Consider the following 20,800-nt stretch of genomic DNA (forward strand, 5'->3'; position numbering starts at 1 on the left):
CCAATAACTTGAATAAATGTCCAATAAAGTACAACAACCAGCAACAGATATAAGTCACGAATTGATCTTTCTGCTCACATAAAACACAATCGTTCAGAACCTTGTAGTTTCAATCGAGTGACCTTACTTGCAACACAACGAGACGTACGTCGCGTGTCCGCTATATAATGAAACACAGCAACAAAGTTGTGCTCATAAAGCGTGTAAGGTCATTGGGATTGCATAATCGTCGTAATTTCGTTGCAGACCATAAAAGCGCCTTTCTTCTTTGATGACTCATAGTCACGCCTTCTGTAGGATGCCATCTTTATTATGGCTTCGCGTAGCGTCAGTGAAGCGTATTCAATGATGAGACATTTTTTTTTAATTATTTTACTTTAGGATTAAACAGCATAGACATCAAATTATAATTTTTTTTATCAATGTTATGAATCAGCAAGTTATTTAAAACTTTCTACAAAAATGAATTATTAGGAAAACCATCCTTATTTTTTAGGTTTGCTATTGGCAAATGATAGCTTTAGTCAAAGCAAAGAGACTTTATTTAAATCTCTTTGGTCAAAGTCTCTATTTCTATGAACTTTGGCTTTAGTCATTAGCCACACCAAACGTGTGCAATAAAATGTTGGTGACAAAAAGTTACATAATGTCGATCAAGATGTTTTACAGTATCGTTACTTATTGAAAGATTGTGTTGTTACCTTGTATTTGCCGTAAAAACGTCACCTTACTCATGCGTAACTGGCACGTCATTTATTCTACATATGGTCGTCATGATTGTTTTATTTTAAAAAGCTAACATTTTGTTTTAATAATTACTTTTCACATTTTTACACCTACTGGCTTTTATATGGCTATTTAGTATATCTCAACTAAATTGTGTGTTTCAACTTTTTTGTCACATGTTTGCAATTTAAAAAATGCCACCATAGTGTGAAAACAGGGATGCCGACAATAGAATTTAATTTTTAAATGTCTTGCAAAAACCGGTTTCGTTTTGTGAATGTGTTGGCGCTTGTCGAGAATCCAACCACAGTTATTAAATCAGCGCAGCATGTTTGAGTTAGGGTGCGGGATAGCGTTTAAGTTATGCTGGTGGATGGATTATGCAATAGTATTAAATAATGACTAAAAAAATACTTTAGCAACCCACATAGAATAAATTATCACTTCAGTTAAAAACTATCCAACTCTCGTTTTTGCTTTACTGTCTTTAAATCAACTGTTTTTTGCAGTTAATGTTAAAATTCCTGAAGTAGTTTTTTGGGCGCTGGTCTAGAATCCTACCACAACGAAACACCATTTGGGTTACGGTACAGGTTAGCGTTTGGGTTAAGGTGGGTCAAGTATTATTATTAAATTAGGAATATAATAATACTTGACCCACCCACACCCAAACGCTAACCCGCATCCTAACTCAAATTTTGTGCGTTGATTTTAGAACTGTGGTAGGATTCTAGACCAGCGCCGTTTTTTGTACTGTGTTTCCTTTTACAATAATCATGTCTGAAGAAGAAGACAAGCCGATAAAGGTCGACAAATGGGATCAAAATGCAGTAAGAATTGCAATGGACGATGCAGCAAAAAAGGTGGAATATAAAGTTTGTTGTTTCAAAAAATACAGCAAATAATAGATTCAACTTTGATAAAGTTTGAGTAACTGAAGCATGTATTTAAGGAATCTCCCGCAGACAAAATTTTGGTAATTAGCTAATTTGAACAACATTATTTGGTGAGAAGTTAAAAAATTCAGTGAAATAATGAGTTATAAGTTGTAACATGCCCACAAGTGATTCTTATTGCTCATTAAAGTCATATGTGTTCACAGCATCAGCATTTAAACCAGCTTAGTAAAATTATATTTGTTCAACAGATTTTCTAAACATATCCATCACAACAAACAACAATTAACGATTGTCTATGTATTTTGACTTAAGCTATCTTTTGTTAAAAGTCAGTTTTACAAAGTTGTGAGAAAGCCACTTTTTTCCTACAGCGATAAAATATCAATTTGTAAATTATGTACTTAAATTTATATAGATCTCACAGCGGTTAGATAAAATTGTGTTTTTAATTCTAAAATGTTGTGTTTTTTACACAGGCGTTGTTGAACCTTGGCTATGAGGAAAGTTTTCAGTTGATTGACACTCGACTTGCGATTTGCACGACCGCTGTACTCTTTGCTCTTCTTGCCTTATTGTGGGATTTCCTTCACCCCTTTCCAGAATCAAAACCCGTTTTAATTATTTGTGTGGTATGATTTGATGTTTCTTTAAAATGTGCTTAAGTGGAAATTGTTTTGCTATTGTTAAAATATTCATCACTAAAGTGGATTTATTTGTGAAATTAAAAATTTCCAAGTATACTCGCCTCTTGCGTGTCCAGCATCATTTTAAACCATATAGATTTTCTAATTACCAAAGTTGCCCCCTCATATTTGTTCCTAATTAATTTAACGAATATAGAGCACTGGTGTAAGTTGTAGATATTCTTAATTTGTTACGCCAGATCAATATTACCTTGATTTCTTTACAATACTGTTTGTTCAAACTTGTTAAAATAAAGTATTTCCATCATATCCTGATATGAACCTTTTTTGTTTCAGTGCTCATATTTTGTTCTAATGGGAATATTAACACTGCATGCAAATTTCCGGGAAAAGAGTATTTTCCTGGTTGCCCATCAGAAAGACCCGGTTGGAACAGAACCTGATATTATTTGGACCCTTTCTTCTAACATGATAAGGTACAAAAAATGTTTTAACCTAATAACATACTTGGTGTTTAAGTATGTTTTATGAAATGAGCAGGTTGTTGTTGATTGGACTGCCAGGGGCTGTTTTTTGGTTGCAATGTAATTAAAGTTTTAATATTATCAGTTTACAATATAAGCTCCTAGTTCGTAAAAGACAAAATGTGTTTGATTCCAATAAGTTGGCTCGGAGATTTGACAATGTTTAAAAGTTTTCTGGCATTTTTGGTTTTAGTATCCCCTTTAGAATAAAACCTGATAAATTGTATTACTTGTTTGTTGCGTAGATATGAAAAGAACTACACTCTAACTATCTCAGTCGACGAGAAATCTGTGAATCGCACTGCTTCGATGACAAAGTGTGTTGGAGAGGTGTTTGATGAAAGTGGCATGTTGCTTTTCAGCAAGTATGAAAAGATGGTCCTTTCCCTTCACGATAGCATTGCAGTTGGAAAGAAGAAGAAATAAATTACCTCCGACTAAATATGCCATCTTTTCCCAAAAAAGTCGGCCCTATAAACGGCTTTTCGACATTTTTTGTAGAAAATTTCAAAATGGGGCATTGGTCGTGTTATCATCATGTGTTCCATGTTGCAACATTACCTTGTTAAGACTTCATCAGAATTTGCTGTCGTTTGCCTGTTTTACCCTTTTGCATTTGTTTTAGAGGTAATGCCAAGTTCTATATGCTTTGCATTTAGTGGGATTTCTTGCTTGGGCTTCTATCCATTTAAAACACTTTTTCTTTACAATTCCAGTTTTTCGTGGCTTATTTGTGTGTGTACCAGATTTTTAAGGGTTGCTTAAAGCAGTGTAATAGTTGTTAGTAGAAACAGGGTTATCATTGCAATAATGTTTGAAATAAATGTGTGTACTGATATTTACCAAAAGTTTCATTAAAAAAATAAAGAATAACGGTGTGGTGAAGTAAAGCTTGTGGCAGAAATAAGTTGAGATTGATAAGTGTTTTGTTTGATCTTACAAGAACATCTGTCCGTATTGACAAATTTCGGGCGCAACAAAATCAATTGCGGGTAAAATTATTATTTGTTGATCATAGTATAAGTTATAAAAAATAACGTGGCATGTAAAGTAGTACAGGTTTTTAATGCATATCAGAAATTGATTATATTGGACAGCGGTTTAGAAGAAAAAAACGTCATAGAACGTAACAACGAAGGTTAAAAAACATGAGTTTAAATAGTTACTAATAAAATATTATCTGCTAGTGGCATTTTGAGCAATTTGTCTTATTTTATGACTAAGTAAGAACATTTGATATATTTTCCATGTTGCACTTAAAATTAAAGATTTGCTTGCTGGAACGAACATGTGTTTTTACAAGCTTTTTTGTTGGACGTCGGCCATTTGTGGTCTCAATCGGCTTTTGCCAAAAAAATTGTCGATAATTTTAAAATCGCTAGGTGGCGTAGTGTTACACAAATAAACACACATGTTTTGCTTCGCTGCAATAAGTTCGAAATTCGAATGCGGGCAAAATTTTATACGATTTAAATTGCCATAGTCCTGTGTATACCATCTACTATCAACTGCTTGTTGTCATTGTGTACGTAGTTTTGCATGGTTATGCAGTGCAATAATTCAACGCTTCCTAATTTGTGACCAAACAATTTGGCCGTACATGTTAGATTGTTATTTTGTAAAGCAGTTTTATTAGGACATTTTCAAGTTGTGATGGACAGCTGGGCACCTTATGCCAAAACCTACGACCCCTTAAAATGCGGGAGTATAGACGGAACAGACACCCAGGTGCACGATAAAGCCATAACCAGGTCTATTTCATCAACGTACAAACCGAATCCAAGCGTAAAAGGAAACGCGAAATGCACGATTTTCGTCGGAAGGTTAAACCCCAAGACGACCGAGCAGACTCTGCGGCAGATTTTCGAAACGTTCGGAAAGATTGAAAGCGCCAATGTGGTGAAAGATTTGGTCACGGGCGCTTCACGAAGATACGGTTTCGTTGAGTTTGTGAAACAAAGTTCGGCGAAAGACGCGTATCACGACGCTCATCAGCTTATCATCGACGGCAGTTCGATTTTGGTGGACTACGAGTTTGGACGGACGATGGAAGGGTGGAAACCACGGAGATTGGGAGGCGGATTCGGTGGAAAAAAAGAGTCTGGACAATTAAGGTTCGGCTGTCGTGATAGACCTTTCAAACGGCCAATTGTCCCATATAATAAAAATCATCAAAGAAGAAAGATGCGTTGACAATGTTTTTTAGAATAAAGTGCACTTGCAATGTGTATTGCATGTACACTGTGAACCAATTGTTTTTGCTTTCTTTTTTTTTTTTTTTGGTGTATATTGTACAATTTTGTAGTAGTGTGATCATTTCTAAGGAACGCATTTTTTTATTTCTATACATAAAAGGGGCTGGTCTAGAATCCTACCATAGGGTTTAAACAATTGTTAATTCAACGCTCAACATTTGGGTTAGGGTGCTGGTTTGGGTATGGGTGGGTCAAGTTGTATATATATTTTTTTATATTTATTATTTATAAATAATGCTTTATCCCCCCTAACCCAAATAATGTGTATTGTGGTCAGGGCTGCAAATTCCAGTTTAAATTCTGTTTTTTTAAGAATTCGTTAATTCTAATCTAATGCAAGACAACTAGAATGATCTTATTTGGAAAAAAACTAAATGATGCGCAAATTTAATTCTAAACTTATTTTAAAAAGCAAAAATAAATCCAGTTGACCAAGTCTGGTTGTAGATGACCATTGAGCTGCCAATTAACACTGTTTTTTTATATTTCTATCAGTGTATAACTACTTGTAGACTGTATCGGTGACTGTTTGCACACCAATCAACCACGATGGATTGGTTTAGCAAAAATTCTCGAAATAAAAAAGATCAGATGAAGTTGCTCATAGAAATGCATAAAGACGACCCGGCTGAGACTCTATCACTAGACCGTTTAATGTCTAGGAAGGTTGCGGAGCTACCAGAAGGGTAACAATCAATTCAGTGCTTTTTTGAAGAATACCGTTAAATAATAGCCAAACTAAAACTACAATCAATTATAAAGTTATGTTCTAAAAGTGTACATGAATAAAAATCAAGGGATTTCATGGTTGAGTGAGCACAGAATACCCCAAATTTTAAAATGAGATGGCTTTCTCAACACGTAACTAATTTGGACAAAATAAAGTTATTGTGATAAGGTTAAAAAACTTTACAAATGTGAATTTTGAGCAAATTTAATAACATGCGAGTAAAATGGGTTGGTTGCTTTGAGATTGAATTACCCCTTGGTATTATACCTATAATATTCCAAATCTCTGAAAGAATGTTTTATAAGTAAGCAGACCCTTGTTCAAAGTTTTTTTTAATCTCCAACAGGCAGATCCTAACTTACTGTTTTTTCAAGGCAAGTTGTGCACCTACTGTTTATTGTATGACACAAGTTGTCACAGATCAACAAATGAAGTCCAGCATGTCTGGTGCTATAAATCGTTTTTGATCAGGGCATTCTCTAGTCAGGCAAGTGGGTGTCAATCAGCACTCGCCATAGCGCATTGCACTTACATCTGGCCATTGCTTATTTCCAGCCTTTTATTAATGTCCGGAAAAGTTTTGCACCAAATTGTTTTAAACCTTTTTATTTTATTTTATCCATTTTGATTCTAATAATAATATGAAAGTCATAAAAAAATATACGATAGTCTTGATAAAACCAAAAGTATTTTCTCAGGAAATGGATCCGTTACTCTCAAACAGCAACTGCCTGTGTCGGTGGCCTGTCTGCCTGCTTTGTGTATGCTTTATTTAGAAGGAGTGTAAAGCTATACGAGGGTTTTGTTCTTGGAAATGTTGTTATTGGTCTTGCAAGCGGAGTGTTTTCAACGCAATTGCGATCGGTTTATTTCCAACCTAAAATTTTAACAGGTTTGTGTTTTTTATTTAACTGTATGAAAATATGTCCAGCATTAAAAAAAACATTGGCTATTGGAGAAGACCATTCATTGTTTATATTACCAATTGGTTTTAATGTAATTGTGAATAATAATTTCTAAAGGGAATCAAATTTGGATAGATTTACTTATATTTTTAATGATACAATAAAGGTGGCACAACTAAAAGAGTATTATATCGGTATTTCATTTTTTGCAGTTTTGCCTTGATTTCTCCAGTTTTCCGCTTTTGCATTCTTACAGCAACGTAAAAGGCGCACTATTGTGCAAAAGCTTAACCATACTGAAATATAATTTTCCATCAGTATAACTACAACATATGAATTTCAGTTTCATAAACACTTCCTTAAAAATATTAAATTAGGTTTAATATAAGAGATGACAGATACACTGGAAAGTTTTGTAAAAAGAAAAAAAAAGTTCAAAAATTAAAAAACATATAGTCAGCTTTTTGAAATTCTTCGTTCAGTTGTTTTGAAATTAATCGTTTAATTTTATCAAAAAAATTTAGTTTTGATTTGTGTTCAAAGTTATTTTAACTGTATTATATCTTTATTAGAGCAATATACGGTATAAAAAACGCGTGATTAATGTCGCCTAGCTCATTTAAATCAATGTATTTCTAACAGGTCAAATTTTGTCAAAATAAATTGTATTTAGGTTAAAATTTGTCAAAATTTTAATTTTTCAGGTCAAAATTTTCTATTTTTTAGGTCAAAAAATATTCGCCCTAGTAATAACCAATAGTACACCGAAAGCCATCGCAGACTCACCGAGTCTGTTGATCTATGATGCAAGCAGGGCAGACTAGAAAAACAACTAGCCTGCAGTGAGGTTCGAACTCACGGCTCAGAAGGGAACGAGTCGAGAAACAACCATACGCCAATGCTTGCTCAATTTGTTAGTACAAGCAATCTCATTGAAGGGGATCCACAGTACCATATCATTTATTCAATGAAACATTCACACATATGTGTGTTAATAGCTGAGATTTGAACACACATATGTGTGAATGTTTCATTGAATGGCAATAACCAATTAGGCATTAATTTTATTTTGGGATAAACTTGCGAAGCAAATTCTATTTTTAATTAATAACGAGTGTACGCCTAGCCCCAGTGATCTGTGCAAATTCCTAAGTGTCCGCTGTTGTTTCACAGGTCAGCTGAAATGTGAGGTGTGTGCGATTACCCAGGGTGGAATACTGCAGACTCTTACAGGATTTGTTCTTCCAAGTCTTTTATCATTCGCATTCGTTGGAGTGGTTGCCGACAAGTAAGTTGGACGTTAGCCAAGTTTCGAACTTAGGTGTTATTGCAACAGAATGCCCGGGTTTGTAGTAACTTCAATAAAAATACTAAAGTCATTTTCACTTGTTTCCGTGGTTTTGGTTGTTTCTCAAAAAAAAAGTTATCCTGATTTTTTAAAATTTTAATCTGAAACTGAAAACTGATATTTTAGACAAAAAGCATTGCAATCCAAAACCAATGACGTCATTATTACTGTGCTCAAACAGATTTACTTTTCGCTTTAGGAAGTTTAATTACTTGTTATACTACTATTTTTTGACAAATTTACCCTTGAAGGTAGAAATTATTGCATTGGATATGACATTAATTTGGTATCGGATAAGCATTGATACCAACCAAGTATCGGACAAGCACTGATCCTAAAACATTGCAGGCCGGCAGAATCTTATCAGCCTTCTGGTGACAAGCATTTTTGGCCCAAATTCTTCGTTGTTATTTATCTTATCCCTAAAGTTAAATGTTGTGTTTTCCTAACGAATATATAAACCTTGCCATGTTTAGGCGATAAACAAGCATTGACAAAAGTAATTATTTGGCTGACATAGTTGCGCCAGCAGTCTGCAAAACTGCTACATGGCGTAGGGTGTCGGCTAGCATCCGAAATTACCGAATATGCCTACATGTGACATAACATATTTTTCTGAAACGTGAACAGGGGCAAAAATGATAAAATTTATGGCGGGAAGATAAAGAACAATATAGCCGTACAAATTCTATTTGAATAAGAAACTGATTCATAAGGCGAGATATATATTTCTGTAATAATTTTAAGAAATTATTTTATTTAAAAAAGCGTTGCTTTCACTAGTAGAAACAAAACATTAAAAAACAATTTCAACTCCTATTAAACTAACCATCAATAATCTGCAATTTTTATCTGGTTGTATGATTTTCGTATTGACCTCATTTCCTTGCTAATACGCGTCGTTTTTTTTAGGTACAAGTATATGAACATTCCATCGTTCGGAATTACGCGGCGCCCTACCAAGGAATTCAGCGAATTCTGGATTCCAAAGTTCTGGCGCATGCGGAACCCGATGGTGGCCGCGGGCCTGATCCAGCTGGCCCTGGGCGCCTTTCTGGCCCGCCAGGAACTCCAGGCCGCCGACCACCTGCGCCAAAACGTCACCAAGGACGACATAAGAATTCTATGGCAAAACGCAAAGGCGTCGATCCAGCTTTAACCTTTTTTTTTTTTTTATTTGTTTGTTTAGTTTTTTGTCGTTTTCGAGTCAGTGTGCATAGGTTGGATAATAAATCCAATGACGTCATTACTATGGTCAAATAAGTAATGCAAGATTGATATAATTAAATGTTCCAAAGTATTTCTATCTCAGTTTATTGAAAAGTGCAGAAAGTTGACTAACCGTAAAAGCTCTTATTTTAATTGTTTAAGAAATTGGCCTTTTATGGTAAATCCGTTTGTGAAATTACATTATGAATTCGGTGTTCATTATTTTCACTACTGAGCATCGGGTATAGGCTCTCATCCCAAATTATCAAACATCTTGTGTGATATCTTAGTGTCCCTTTGTATTTATTAATTAGTTTTTTTCACTTACTGCGTCAAAAATGTTTTCTTTTTATCAATGATTTTTTATATTTAGGCATCTGTACCAAGGTTGCCAAAAAATTAATGTTAATATTATTTTCGAAACTTGTCTTATTCGCGTCCCTTTAAATTTGACTGTTAAACAAACCATTTCTCGTTGTTTGCTGTTACACACAGTTATTTAATTAAAGTGGAACTTACTTGAGATTGTGTTTTTAATTTTTACAGTTAGGCTGCCATTCGAAAGATTAAAAAAATACAATCTAAAGAGACCTTGTAAAAATTCGAGGTTTTTAGAAGGCTTATTGTAGGTAGAGAAAATATTACATTAATCATTTATTTTATCATGAAAAACAAAATAACTGCAAAATTGAAAGTGTTTTCTCTCGATTATTGATTAGCCGAAATGTAAGATAGGTAGGCCGGAATCGGGAAAAAGGCTGAGTGTTTATTCCGTGCTATATTTCGATAAACTGTCGATTTTGTTACATACATGGGCTGCAGTTTACACCAAAGTCACGAACCAGTAGCAATAATTTTCGGTGTGTAGTTTAATTAACAAACATACCCCCGCTCCAAAAAATAACTATGTGTTCGACGACTGTCGATAGGGCTTAATAATAACGTGCACCGTAAACGCATAATTTTAACTCGAACAAACTACACTTCTTGCAAAACTTTGTAGGTTCATGACTTTAATGTCACAGTCTATGCATTTACGTGGTCCTTATTGTTTGATAATACTGGATTTGGGCAATGATTGATGCGAGGTGTTTATGGCAAAATGTTTAATGCTGCCCCCTGTCCGTCAGTAACTTAGTACTCGCAAAACCGCAAGGTGGTGTATTAGTGAAACGTTTTTATCATAAACAGGACAATTTATACAATTATTAAATTTAATGTTGCAGTGCGGTTTAATAATCAAACATTTAGGGGAATTTTCAGGGGAAGATATTTTATTTTAACTTGTTTTTTTAGACAAGCGTTGAAGGCTGTCATAACAAAACGGAAAAGCCTGTATACCTCCCCTTGTGTCCCAGTGAATAAATTATTTTTTAATAAACATTTATAAAAGAATATTAAAATCTATATAAAAAAATAAGTTCAGAAAACAGCACGTATTAATGAAGTTTCAGCAAAGAAACAAGTCAAACACCCCGACATTTTTTAGCCCGATTCGTGGCTACACGTCACCAAGTTGCCTGAAGCGGTAACGTTGATTTTTATGAAGTACTTGTCAGTTCATCTTAAAAGTTCCGGTAACTTGTTGTTTTGAGAAGCTTATACTTTTTTATACCCGAAAGAAACTCCGTTCAACGTTAAAAATGGCACCGAAATCTGCGAATTTTAGCAAAGAGGAAGAAATGTTGCTTCAAGACTTCGGACGAAGCTTGTCGAAGAAATCGTCGGCGATATTTTATTTTCACGCGATTTTCGTTTCGGCAATTCCACTGTGTAAGTTGACCGTTTTACTAGAAATATGCCACAATTATTAAATCAACGCACAATATTTGGGTTAGTGTGCTAGTTAGCATTTGGGTGGATCAAGTATTATTATATTCATTATTTAATCATAATAATTGACCCACCCTAACCGAAACCAGGACCTAACCAAAATAATGTGCGTTGTGGTAATATTCTAGACCAGCGCCGAAATATCAAAGCTGATTAAAAGTAGGTAACATGTTTTTCCTTAACTCTTTGTTCATTTTATCTGATTTACCATATATATATTTCTTTATGGGCGCTGGTATTCAATCCTACCACTTTTTTACAGTTTAACAAAACGAGTAGGTAAAATTGAAATTGCAAATATGGAAAAATAAATACAATAATAATACTTTAACCAATAGCTAACCCTAACCCAAATAATATTAGCAATATAAACCCCTTAAACGTGGAAGGATTCTATACCAGCACCCGTAACTCTTTGTTTATTTCATCTTAAATCTATATGGTCTTGGTACAAATTTTACAACCATTTTTACAATTATTATTCTTTTTAGGGTTGTTCAACAAAATTCATCAGATGGAATTAGCGGACAATGCGATTCTTTTTGTTATTGGAACTTTGGCGAGCACATACCTTATTTCGATGGCTTACAAAAACAACAAGTTTGAGCTAAAACACAAGTGAGTTTTTAGTTTGCATTTATTTAAAGTTTTGGTTTAGAAATGCCATGGCGTATATTTCCTTTATAATTTAGTTGAGGTTTGGTTTACAATTGCTGGTAACATAACACTAAGTGAGATATTTGTATAATTTTCCCCATAATATTGTCTGTATGTTATTGTACAAAAGATGCTTATGATTTACTCAATGTTTTGTTTTAGAATTGCTCAGAAAAGGGGAGAGGGTGTAGCAGCCGAGATCTACAGCAAAACTGCAGAGTCTGAAACTACAAAGAAAATCTCCAAGAAAGAAAAGGATGAGAGGTTATTAACCTTTATTTGTGTGTTTATGATAATGTAGCCATTACCAACCTTGCTGACCCAATACATTCTGTAAACAGAAACTCACGAATTTAAAAATTTACTATATTTGCTTGTTTTGAAGTTCAAATTTGTGTTGAGGCAAAATTTATTCCATTAAGTAACTAACTGTAGGTTTATTTTAAAAGTAAAAAAAAAAAGTTTGAACCTGGTTGAAGATTTCTGGCACCTATAAGTGACATTATATAATTCCTCAAATAATTATTGGAACATTTGCCGACTGGTGTATTTACTTGATTACTTGAAATAGGAAAATGTCAAACAAATATTGAACCCATTTTGATATAAATGTTTGTAAAGGAAAATATTGAAAAGCAAACAGTTTTTTTAAAAGATTTTTAAATACGTTTTATGGTTTAGAAAGTGAAAGACTGTTTAAACGAATAATTTTTATTTGTTTTATTCAATCTACATGTTGTTTTTAGAATCCTATGGAGAAAAAATGAGATTGCAGAAGCGGAGTCAATGCAGCTTGCCGTTCTTTACAGCAACTCACTATTCCTCATCGTACTCATTCTGTCTTCCTTTTTCTTTTTCAAGAACTACACCCCAATGTTGTATCCTTTTGAAGTTTGTGATTTAAAAAAAGTGGAATAATCTGTATACCAGACTGATGAAATTATTTCAGTCATATGAAAGTTATTTTATAATACAACATCCAAAATAAGTAACCTTAAGGAAACCTAAGTTGTAGTTCAAACACATTCAAGAGTCCGGAGGATGGCTTGCTTAAAAAATACAGTTTTCGAACTTTTTTAGCTATACCTCCCAATATTGCTTTATGGGAATGAGGCTTGGGACATGTATAAATGAAATACTAGCATAATGGGAATTTATTCCTGCCCTAAGTTTTCAATATTGGTTACACAGATAGTTGATACAAGCTATATAATCCTTAACCACAGACAACCTTTAGCAACTACATGGTTTCTATGATTGGATCAAGTGCTGTCACTGCCCTACTGTCCACATCGTCCAAAAACTAAACGAAGCACAAAAACTTTTCTGGATGAAGCAATAAATCGTGTTGTTGGTCAACTTGGTATAGAAAAAAAGAAATAAAATGAAAAATACTGTTGTTAAGTGTTTTGTGTTCACGGATGTTTCATATACATTAAATGAGGATTGGCTTGCGTAGGATGTTTGCTGTGATGTGCAGGAGAACCACTAGAACCAGGAGAGTAAGAGACCTTTAAAAATGCGAGGATTTAATACACAGTTGTAGTATTAAATTTAAGCCACTTCACAACCTCTTCATCCAAATCAAAGTAATATTGTCTATCCGGAATAACAAATACCACATAGAAACTAGTCTACCTAAAACCACCAACTAATATGCTCCATCGTTGGTATTCTTATTAAATATTAGATGTCATTTTCTAATTGGTAGTATGTATCCTATAAAATTGTTCACCACTGGGCATGCTTGTCTAATTCTATATACTTGAACAGTTGCAGTATAATTTAAACTATTGAGGTTTCATAATCTACAGTAGTTTAGGTCACATAAATGAGAGTAACATAGACCTAATCATTCACGTTCAATGTTCATATAAGGTGCATAACTAGATTTAATCAATAAATCTTGACATTACGCCCTATACTTACCATATCTTTCTCAGATTTAATGTATCTCCCCGGTGAGTTAGGTCGCACATGGGGATTGCTACCGAAGGTTGACCCCGACTACAAACAAAAATATATTTAGAACTTTTTCCAACGTTTACAAAACCATAAATAGCAAACCTAACTTACCTGCTGGCCGAGACCGTGTGGCATCATTCTGATTCTACCCCTCTCATCTAAGTACTGCCCTGGTTCTTGTTTGTCTAAAAATTGTGAGTGCTTTTGTTAAAAAACACATACTTCCACTGTTGCAAAAAATATTTTCGGAATGGCTAAAGTCTCAGACAACTTTTTGAGTTCAAGTCAAGTTCCTAGTTTAAGTCATTGTCATGTCAGGATAGACAGATATATTTATAGCAAACATTGAAACAAAACAAACAGCAAGTATAGATTTATTACAGTTACCAGAGAATATATTTTTCATTACTATGCCTGGTAGCAACAGTTTATGTAGAGATTTTCACATTTATTCATTTCGCAAATACACAATTTTACTGCAAAATCTACTCAATTTAAAGCACTTAAATTTAAGTTTGCATAACTGACCCAAATCAAGACAAGTCATGGTAACACTGCATATCTATTTTCTAGATATAGGTGGAACACAAACATTGTACAAAATCACCGAATAGTTAGGCAATAAAAGAGTAAGGGCATTCTTAAATTTAACAATGTTATGCAGGCTACATATTGATGTCTCAGTGTGGAACAACTCGCTCTTTTTAACATGTTAAACAGGCTATGAGTTACTTTCTGTTCTACTTACTCAAACTGCTGTAGGTTGTATGATGACCACTTCCAGGTCTTTCAGGTGTTGAGGATTGGCTGTGTTGGTAGGCAGAGTATAGTGCTAAACAAATAGAAATGGAGTAATCACCAGAAATGTTTAACTTCAACGAACCAAAAACTAATGGTGGTACATATATATGACCAACACTTTTATTATTTTTTTTTGTACGCTAAAGAATCGCATTTCAATCAGCTATTAAGTTATGTCATTACGATATTTAAACAAGCAAAATTGATGAAATTGGTAGGTTAAAAGTTTTTTTGTAAGTTTTTTGACCCAAAATTACCTATGAATTTTGGATAAATTTACCTTTCAAGGGAAAAAATTTGCGTTGGTTCACAAATCATGGCCTAAAGTGCTAAATTAATTTGGTAGCAGTTCAACAGTGATACCAATTTAATATTACTATCATTGAAATGAAGTCTCAGCTCCGATTCAAAATTATATCGGACATCTCTAGTGGCAATTCAATACAATCTTAAAAATACTGTCTGTCTAATTTCAAAGTATTATTTATAACTTACTATAGCAGAACTACAACTACAGGAGTTTGTTAAAAGATAGTTTAATACAAGGACATATCAGTAAAAAAGCTTGCCAGTATCAATATTTACATGCTGGTGTTGAAGTGGAAACTGAATGGTGGGCACTTCCATGGGCTGGTGATAAATATGAACCATGGCCTGCAAATAAATCAGTCAGGGTTACTTAAAAAATAATAATATTTGTTATCATTCATCAGCCCGCCTGAAAAAGAAGGCAGATCATGACAAATCTCACCCTAAAAAATAAGTTTGGGCATCTTGAACAAAAAAAGATGATGATATCACATTTATAAGTAACTTTATACAATGCAATTTGGTGTAACTTTGTGATGCCCCTCTGAAAAATTTTCATGGCCCCCAAACAGAAATCGTAGACCTGCGCCTGCGCCCTAGAGGCCCCTACTATAATGTATGGCAAATGGGTGTGGGTTTAGTCTGTAGAAAACAAATCGAGGGTGCACTTGCCATGATTTTCCTAGTGGCTCATCAGTTATATTGACAATAATTCATGCATTTGTTTCAATTTAGTACAATGGAAAGAAGTCCTGTATAAACTGGAAATGACAGGAATCTGATGAGGCAGATAAATTGAAATTCGACAGTCACATTAGCCGCAACATGAGTTAGGACAAACAATTAAAAATATTGATCATGTTTATAACATCTCAAAAATTTAGTAAAGATAAAATCAGCATAAATACCCTTACTAGGCCTTATTCTGGCATAGATACAGTTTTAGTTATTATATATATCATAGGATTCCGACAATAAATTGCTTTCTTAAAGTTGTCGTCCTAGAGACTTTTAAAACATACCAGCAAAGGAGCTGTCTTGCTTATGCTGAGGCGAAGCGTGCATCGACAGATTCGGCCTGGCATACATTTGTATAACGCCACTAGGGGGCGGGTTTGGGCTATGAGGTCGCTTCACGCCTTGTTGCATGGATGGACTTCCTGGAAGTACAAAGAAAACTTTAATAGTAACATAAGACTTTAAAAACAATTCAAAGTTATGAAAAATCACTAAAATTATTTAAGACAAAAAAATATACCATCTATTTGAAAAAGAAGTCTAATAAGTACTAATTTTCATGATGAAATAATAAAATCTAAAAACATTTAAATTGACAACAGAATGTTGTACTTAAGAGTGTAGAAAAAACCTTTGATAAACTATTTAGGTCTGTACAAGAGACATCTTTTGTCTGTAAAATAATGTTTTTTAAGTAATAATAGACACAGTCAGAACCAAAACGTGGGATATTTTTTCACCTACCTTGAGTTAGGTAGCCGGTCTGGGGATGAATACCCAGTCTTGCTCCTGAAAATAACACAAAGAGTATGTAAGGGCTGTGTCACAGTAGGTATTTGTGAAGTCCAACCAGTTTCCTAACTCCTGGTCATAACACAGTTATGTATTTCTTTTTCTGCTACTCATCTAGGGTGTATAGTACGACAATCTTGTAATGTTGTTAAAACTAACAGTTTTAAGTTGGTGACATTGAAACAGTTGCTTTTTAATGATTTAAAAAAAAATTTATGACATCTCTCGCCAAAAAATTGTTTCTAAAGGTTCACCATTTTTTCACATTACATTGTACATATAAAAGATGTACAAACGTATACACACCTTGGCCCATCATGTGTGGATTAATATTCATCCCATGACTCGTAAAATGACTTGCAGGATTCCCAGCCTCACTAAAAAACAAGGAATAAAAATCAAAATTAAAAAGGGACAGAAAACAACAGTTGTGTGTCTACTTTATAACTGCTAAAACAACTTGATTGGTAATAATATTGATCATTTAAAAAGTTTTTGTAAGGAAAAATGATTAGGCCCCCCCAAAAAAGAAAGTGTCACAGTAGAAACTAGGCTAATCTGCCACAGTATGACAGAATGTTGACGATGATGTCGGCCGAAGCATGAGCCAATAAACCAAAAAAATTTGCGCAAAAAAAAAATTAACCAAAAAAAACGTTTCAAAAATTTTAATTTTCTCAAATTTTTTTGAAAGATCCATTTCTCCTTAAAAAAATTGTTGATTTTACAAATATTTAATCACCTATATTTTTGAAATGCAGAATATGTAGAAACATTACGCATTACAGCAGAAATTAATTTTGTGTCATTCCTAAAAAAAGTTATGAAAGTGCAAAGCATGTTTCAGTCGCCATGCTTGTTAAATAGACAGGTATATGACATTCACATGGGCCTTAAGAGGATGAAGCTAGGCCGTGCTGTTCCATCTCAGGCTTAAACTATTTTTTGACTATTTTAATTACGTAAACGCCAAAAAAAATTTGCATTTCGCGCAAACTTTCCCTTGTTTTGCTATGATTCTATCTCTGTTTAAAGCAAATCTATACAGCCCATAGCCACTAAACATACTACGGCATGTTGCACTTGGCTGTGTGACTCTAAACTCGGTAAACTATTCCTATTAAATTTGATTATAAATATCATTATTTCAAGTCCGCCTGAAAATAGCTTATCTATGTAACATTGTTGGAGTAAAAAAGAAGAAATGTGCTACCCCAGGCCTAAGTTTGTACTTTAGCACGCCCTTTATGTATATATTTTGCGCCTTCGGCGCAACGTCTTGTAAACTGATTTACTTTTAGGAGCCTTTTTATAACATGGCAAAGTTTATACATTCCTTGGGCAAACACATCACTTAACTTTAGGGGCGCAATCCAAAAAACGAAGAATTTAGGCCAAAAATGCTTGTCACCAGAAGGCTGACAAGATTCTGCCAGCCTAATCTACAATATCATGCCAATTATTTTAGGTCAGTTACCTCTGTTCCCTTAGCCTCTGCTTCCTTTTGCTCTCTTCATTTAAAACCCTCTTAAATTGCCAGAAAAGTTGGTGTTTCTCCTCACGTAATCCAACAAGCTTTTCGCCAAGTTTGGTCAACTGGAAGCACAAAATTAAATTATAGTTAAAAGAAATAAAGAACTCAAGCTAGTAATATTAAAGTTTTTAACTGACGATAAAACATTCAAAATAATTTCTATCCACAATGACAAGTTTATATAAGCACATATCATTATACTATGAAGGCAACCCTACCATAAAGTAGGGATAAATCTTCTTGTTAAATACTTATTATTTTTCTCAAAATCATTCGTTTGGGAATAATATATATTACTTAGCATATAAATTTATATTTTCAGTGGGCATCAACTGGTGTTATATTCAGCAAAAAAAATGAAGTCTTTGTCTATGTATACTATCAAATACAATTTAGTAATCAAACCACAGTAAAATAATAAAAACATAACACAACCTGTTCCTTAATATCCTCCAAAGTCGAGTTTTCCTCTTCAATCTTTTTTCGCTTCTCTTCTTCTTCTTTCGCTTTACGTTCTGAATCCTTTTCTGCTTTTGCCACCTCTGAGTAGAAAAAAAATACAAGAAGTTATTGATATGCCACACAGACTAATAGTCAAGTTTTTAATTAGGAATGTCTTATATTATCAGTTCAGAGAATTACTCCTTTTTAATATACTTAAGCCATGGTTTGTCATCCATTTGGTGTTTTCTACCTTGCAAAGATATTTTGTGACTATGCTAAAGGAAATTTTGGTTTGATACTGTGGAGAACATTAATTTTGCACATTTGATTTGATCAGCTTTGCTTATTTGGCAATTAGATTAGAACAGTTTTGATATCTGCAGGCCTGTATGCATTTCATCATTTTTGGCAGCCATAAATGTAAGCAAAGATTTAGAAGACTGTATAGTCTTATGTGAAAAAAATTCTGCAAAATATACACCATGTTTCATGATAATACTTATATTGAGGTTTCATTCCAAAGCAATGACATCACAAGAAACTAAGACCACATATTTAGTAGGCCAGCAAATAACAAACATATGTAGCATGTGTTGAGCACTGTTCTTACTTCTTACCTTGTTTTCTTTTCTCTCTTTCCCGAATTATGTGAGCCTGAAGAGCTTTTTGCATTCCTGGAGAAACATTTTTTCGCTCGATTATAGCAGGCATTTTTAAGGTGGTTTACGAACGGTTTAACAAAACTGTAGAAAATAAGAAGTTTGGATTGCAGATGTTAAGAAGTTTGGCATTTGCACAATATTACTCAAATATTTAATTTAATTTTTTTTTTCAATGCTACGGCTCTCCAAGCAGTTTAAATTAAAGTTTACATTCATAGGATCAGCTACAATCTACAAAGGAGGCTATAATACATTAGCGATTATGGTATTTTTTAGGACTACAAACGATTTCTTCAAACATTATACCTATTAGTGTTATTCATTCAGGTAAATTGTATAGTAAGTTTAGTAAATAACCAAGGTTTTTATCAAAAAACCCAAACCCGTTCAACCTTTTAGCTCATATACAATTACGTCAATAATAAAATTTTCTCACCCGTGCAAGTGCAGTCATTCGTGACGGCGGATATAAAATGTAAATTATTTTTTTTATATATGTAAAAATTGTCCTGGTTTAAATTACCTTAACAAGCTTGATTCTTCAAAAAAAATATATCAGACATTTTACTTTATGATGGATTTCTTTTTTGAAAACATCTTGGATTTGTACCAGTAATTACAACTAAACCGCCGTGGATCTGTAAAACTTTGGTTTATTTACAAATCATGTTTTATCCGAAGTCTATAGAAATCACTAACAGAGACTTTGGTGGTTGAGTGTTAAGTCATTGTGTAGTTAACGTTATACTTGATATTTATTTAACGAGCAAGGTGGTAAAGATTCATTACAAAAATAGTTTTCTATTTGTTTGTATTACTTGTATAATTTAATATAGAATCCTACATTTTCATCAGGGGCTTTATATTGCTAACATTATTTGGGTTAGAGTGTGGGTTAGCGTTTGGGTGGGTCAAGTATTATTATTTTATTTATTTTTACATATTCATGCATTCCTTGCAATTTCAACTTTGACAACTCGTTTTGATACTGTAAAAAAGTGGTAGGATTCTAGACCAGCACCAAAATTTGTTTTACTTAATAATATAAATATTGTCACGCCACAAACTGTATATTTTAGGTTTTGTCTACTTTAGAAAAATTGTCTTGGTGTTGGTTTTTGTCTAAGAGCGGAAATGAAGACAAAACGTCGCGACGTTGGTGTCGACCCACGTCACACAAAGTTGGTTTACCAATACAGAAAAATGCTGAAGAGTCAGCAACCAAAAAGTGTTGATAAGACGTCTCAGCCCAAAAAAGATTTTCAACCTAAACATAATAAAAATACTGTGAAAAGGACAAATAACATTTTAAATGCCCACAAAAAGGGATTAAAGTTGATTGAAGACAAGAAAGAAAAAGCAAACGAGAGAGAAAAACAAGAAGCAATTCGTGACGAGAAACGCAAACAACATCACAAAGTTCACAGAAAGCTTGAAGCCAGGACGCCGAAAGGACAACCAATAATGAAAAATAAAATCGACTTTCTTTTGCAAAAGATTGAAAGTAAAAAAGATGTGTATTGTCCATAAGAATTGCGCGTGCTCGTAATACATACTTTCTTTTTTATTTTTTTCTGATGTTCTGTTCTTAAACTATAAATGAAATGTGTTTTTTAAAAATGGAAGTTTAGGAAAACATTTTTTTAGTTACACAGAGTTTTAGACTGTGGGTATCCCTTAATTTATTTTCTGATGTTCTGTGCTCAAACTATAAATGAAATGTGTTTTTTTTAAATGGAAGTTTAGGAAAACATTTTTTTAGTTACAGAGTTTTGGACTGTATCCCTTAATTTAGTATCAATTGAGACAGGAATTCTAATGTTGA

At 33.6% G+C, this 20,800-nt stretch overlaps 5 protein-coding genes across 5 annotated transcripts; 4 read left to right on the forward strand and 1 right to left on the reverse strand.

Annotated features, from left to right (window-relative positions):
• Positions 1–1,239: 1,239 nt before the first annotated feature.
• LOC146146672 (signal peptidase complex subunit 2-like) lies at positions 1,240–3,648 on the forward strand. The gene is made up of 5 exons (XM_083387462.1): positions 1,240–1,258; positions 1,470–1,589; positions 2,102–2,254; positions 2,606–2,745; positions 3,039–3,648. The coding sequence occupies exons 2-5, from the start codon at positions 1,503–1,505 to the stop codon at positions 3,217–3,219; spliced, it is 561 nt and encodes a 186-aa protein (XP_083243588.1). The 5' UTR covers positions 1,240–1,258; positions 1,470–1,502; the 3' UTR covers positions 3,220–3,648.
• Positions 3,649–4,225: 577 nt separating this feature from the next.
• Positions 4,226–5,024, forward strand: LOC146146673 (U11/U12 small nuclear ribonucleoprotein 35 kDa protein-like). Its single transcript, XM_083387528.1, has one exon. The coding sequence runs from the start codon at positions 4,447–4,449 to the stop codon at positions 4,984–4,986; it is 540 nt and encodes a 179-aa protein (XP_083243654.1). The 5' UTR covers positions 4,226–4,446; the 3' UTR covers positions 4,987–5,024.
• Positions 5,025–5,529: 505 nt separating this feature from the next.
• Positions 5,530–9,765, forward strand: LOC146146674 (transmembrane protein 126A-like). The gene is made up of 4 exons (XM_083387527.1): positions 5,530–5,734; positions 6,477–6,670; positions 7,857–7,971; positions 8,944–9,765. The coding sequence occupies exons 1-4, from the start codon at positions 5,598–5,600 to the stop codon at positions 9,188–9,190; spliced, it is 693 nt and encodes a 230-aa protein (XP_083243653.1). The 5' UTR covers positions 5,530–5,597; the 3' UTR covers positions 9,191–9,765.
• A 992-nt stretch (positions 9,766–10,757) lies between these two features.
• LOC146146675 (translocon-associated protein subunit gamma-like) lies at positions 10,758–13,129 on the forward strand. The gene is made up of 5 exons (XM_083387337.1): positions 10,758–11,013; positions 11,565–11,691; positions 11,893–11,994; positions 12,477–12,608; positions 12,968–13,129. Exons 1-5 carry the CDS (start codon positions 10,884–10,886, stop codon positions 13,035–13,037), a joined length of 561 nt encoding a protein of 186 aa, XP_083243463.1. The 5' UTR covers positions 10,758–10,883; the 3' UTR covers positions 13,038–13,129.
• LOC146146676 (uncharacterized) lies at positions 12,923–19,069 on the reverse strand. The gene is made up of 11 exons (XM_083386967.1): positions 18,931–19,069; positions 18,305–18,411; positions 17,813–17,931; positions 16,642–16,712; positions 16,288–16,332; positions 15,828–15,983; positions 15,082–15,150; positions 14,444–14,527; positions 13,807–13,880; positions 13,660–13,737; positions 12,923–13,241 (listed from the first exon to the last, which is right to left on the reverse strand). The coding sequence occupies exons 1-11, from the start codon at positions 19,022–19,024 to the stop codon at positions 13,146–13,148; spliced, it is 993 nt and encodes a 330-aa protein (XP_083243093.1). The 5' UTR covers positions 19,025–19,069; the 3' UTR covers positions 12,923–13,145.
• Between the last annotated feature and the right edge of the window lie 1,731 nt (positions 19,070–20,800).

This window comes from Ascidiella aspersa, chromosome 4 (genome assembly GCF_963924565.1).
Source record: "Ascidiella aspersa chromosome 4, kaAscAspe10.2, whole genome shotgun sequence".
In the NCBI taxonomy this organism is placed as follows: domain Eukaryota; kingdom Metazoa; phylum Chordata; class Ascidiacea; order Phlebobranchia; family Ascidiidae; genus Ascidiella; species Ascidiella aspersa.